The sequence below is a fragment of the Plectrocnemia conspersa genome, unplaced genomic scaffold (assembly GCF_051122295.1).
Source record: "Plectrocnemia conspersa isolate PC_06_02 unplaced genomic scaffold, ASM5112229v1 ptg000001l, whole genome shotgun sequence".
Lineage (NCBI taxonomy): Eukaryota > Metazoa > Arthropoda > Insecta > Trichoptera > Polycentropodidae > Plectrocnemia > Plectrocnemia conspersa.
The window spans coordinates 25774032-25776822 of record NW_028277165.1 but is presented as its reverse complement, the minus strand read 5'-3'; the positions used below and the strand labels follow the sequence as shown (position 1 = coordinate 25776822).

General features: G+C 32.8%; 1 protein-coding gene across 1 annotated transcript; it reads left to right on the top strand.

The window, feature by feature from the left end:
* The first annotated feature begins 324 nt into the window (after window positions 1-324).
* Window positions 325-2791, top strand: LOC148239420 (uncharacterized). Its single transcript, XM_088187693.1, has 7 exons — window positions 325-479; window positions 552-609; window positions 679-750; window positions 827-957; window positions 1688-1991; window positions 2095-2189; window positions 2247-2791. The coding sequence occupies exons 1-7, from the start codon at window positions 336-338 to the stop codon at window positions 2334-2336; spliced, it is 894 nt and encodes a 297-aa protein (XP_088043819.1). The 5' UTR covers window positions 325-335; the 3' UTR covers window positions 2337-2791.

Below are 2791 nucleotides of genomic sequence, written 5' to 3'. Positions count from 1 at the left end.
TCGTTACCAAATGTATTAACGATTCAGACGTGCTGAAGGAGGATAAAAAATCGGAACTTTCAGACGATCCTTTGCCTAAAAAGACAATCAAGATACCATTGAACGTCAGGATACCCTCAGTTAGCAATTACGTCCATTACGAAAGTGACGAATCGCCCGAAAACGAAAAGCTTAAGTCTAAAAGCAGAGGATTGAATACCAATAATTTGCTGGAACTATCGGAGACGTTGAGAAAGAGCATTCAGAAGAATCATTCGAGCCATTTTGAGAGTCATAGAGATGTGAAAAGACAATGTAAGAAAAACTAAAAGTCGTATAGATAGAAAAAAACAAAGATGGCTGTAGAACCTAATGGAAATAAAGTGAAGCCGAACCTTTTGGGTGTAGGGCATCGGCCTCACGGTAGTAGCAATGAAGATCTATCAGAGTACACTGATGCTGATGAGTCAGTTTCGGCACCTACTGAATTTCTTTCAGAGGTATATAAATATTTATAATATGTTTTTATTAACTATGATATATAAATACATATATTTGATTATTTATTATAGTTTTTATCTTCACTAATGCTGAAAGACTACACCACAGCCCTAAAATATTGTAAATTGAGTGAGTATAATTTTTGTAAACTAGCAATAGTATTCTTTATATTAATTTTAATCATTTTTGTTCCGTAAGTTTTACATTATGAGCCTAACAATGCAACGGCCAAGGAATTTTATCCTTTGATCATCGAAAAATTATCTAAAGGTATAGCTTTAAAACAACATATGTATTATACATAGATTTATTTATATAATATTTTTAAAATATGCTTTTAAATTAGTTATATCTGAAGATGAACTAAGCAACGGTCCTAATACAAGTAGCGATGATGATCCAGAGCCGCATTCCTCGCATTCAGATAGCGAAACTGATAGTGAGGATGAAGACGAAGAAAATAGCGAAAGTGATAAGGTATTGACTATTCTATAAATAAATCATGCCTTCGTGTCAGTGTGTATTTGACATTAATAATTATTGTGCAACAATTGAGATCTCTTTCGATGTCTGCGTCCGAAGAATCCAGTCGTCTCAGTCGATGTGAAGAGAGAAGCGGCTGTTTATTCGTATTCTCCGTCTGAAATGATTAGCGGCTCCTCTTGGCCGAAGTTCGTACGAACTTATTGGTTCAAAGTTGAAGAGCTTTTAAAGTTATTCATGTCTTGAATTTGAAAGTGGATGTTTTAAGTGAAAGGGATCGTCGGGCTCTGTTAATCAGTATTTATACACATGGCCCATCTAGAGGGAGATTCCTACTTTTGCTGTAACGACCAATTACTGACCTATTTATAATCGATGCGTTTGTACAGGGTACAATAATTCATTGCTTTTTTTAATCATATTGATTTGGAACGCTATTGTAATGCATTCCGAGTGACACCTGTATTTTTCTGAATTATGGCCGAATCGTGCTGGACGGCATATAAAAAAATCAATCCCTTCATCGTGCCGGTATGACAAAAGAGATCAAACCTGCCGATGTTTATGACTTAATAGCGTAATATTCTCACGTTGCTGCGTAAATTTGGTTAAAATCTTTTTCACAAAGTGCATTGTTTTGTCGCCGATGTATTCTGCTGAATTGCCGAGTGGTCCAATCGAAGAACCCGACAATATAAAACTATATACATTTAATTTATTTCAGGATCTGGAACAGATATCGCTTGAGCAGTCTTTAGAGGAGAACTTGAACGGTATGGATTCGTCAACGGGAATGGATAATTCAGTCGAGATGGACAATTCAGTCGGATTAGACAAGTTGCCAGAGATAGACAATAATTCGAGCAAGAGTCTGAGTCCAAGGATGGACTCAGACGGCACTACAAACAGTTATTCGAGCTTAGAAGACGAGGAAGTTGCTAGAGATGATAACATCTTGGAAGAAGTTGTAGTGCACAATAGTCTGATAGACGACACAAACGGAAACACCATTTATCCTACATCCATTGGTAACTTTGCTTTATTTATATTAATATATTTTTATGATCTAAATAAATAAGTTATATGTTTATAATCTAAATTCATATATTATACATGAGATCTTAAATTCAGTATCGACAGATGGAATCGATACGAGCTTCAACTGGTTCACAAAGCGGAAAGATAAAAACAAGAACACAATGGAAGGAAACAGTACTATATTTCAGGTTTGCCTTTTTAAAGTTTAAGTAATGAAATTTATTGCAATTTAACAACTGTTTTAGATGAGCTCTGATTCTGAATCTCCGACCGATCCTGTGACTCAGCAGACGGTGGAAATGTTGCGAATGAAGTTTATACAAGCTACAAATTAAGAAGAGAACCTAATGTATAATTAATACTTTCATATCAACGTTCTAATGTAATATTATAGTTTGAGCAAACATAAACAAAAAATCTATGACCAACTCTTGATTAAATAGTTTTTATTTGTGGCTTTTTAAATTATAAATTATTATTATTGATGAATAATAGAGACGTGAACTTGGGAAAATTCCTGGAAAATATGTGAGTAAAACACTTTTACTTATAAATAAACAATTTGAACATAGATTTAAATATTCTATTATATAAAATATATACTATTATTAAATTATATTTATCATTTCTTCTGAAAAGTCTCGATTTATCGATGATAATAAAAAAACATTTTTAATTGCATTTTTATTATTGATTATTAATTTAGAATTTTTAAAGTATAAAAGAGTATTGTATTTTATTTCATTTCATATTTGTACTGTTGTATGTTGTAACACAAAAACAATAAAGA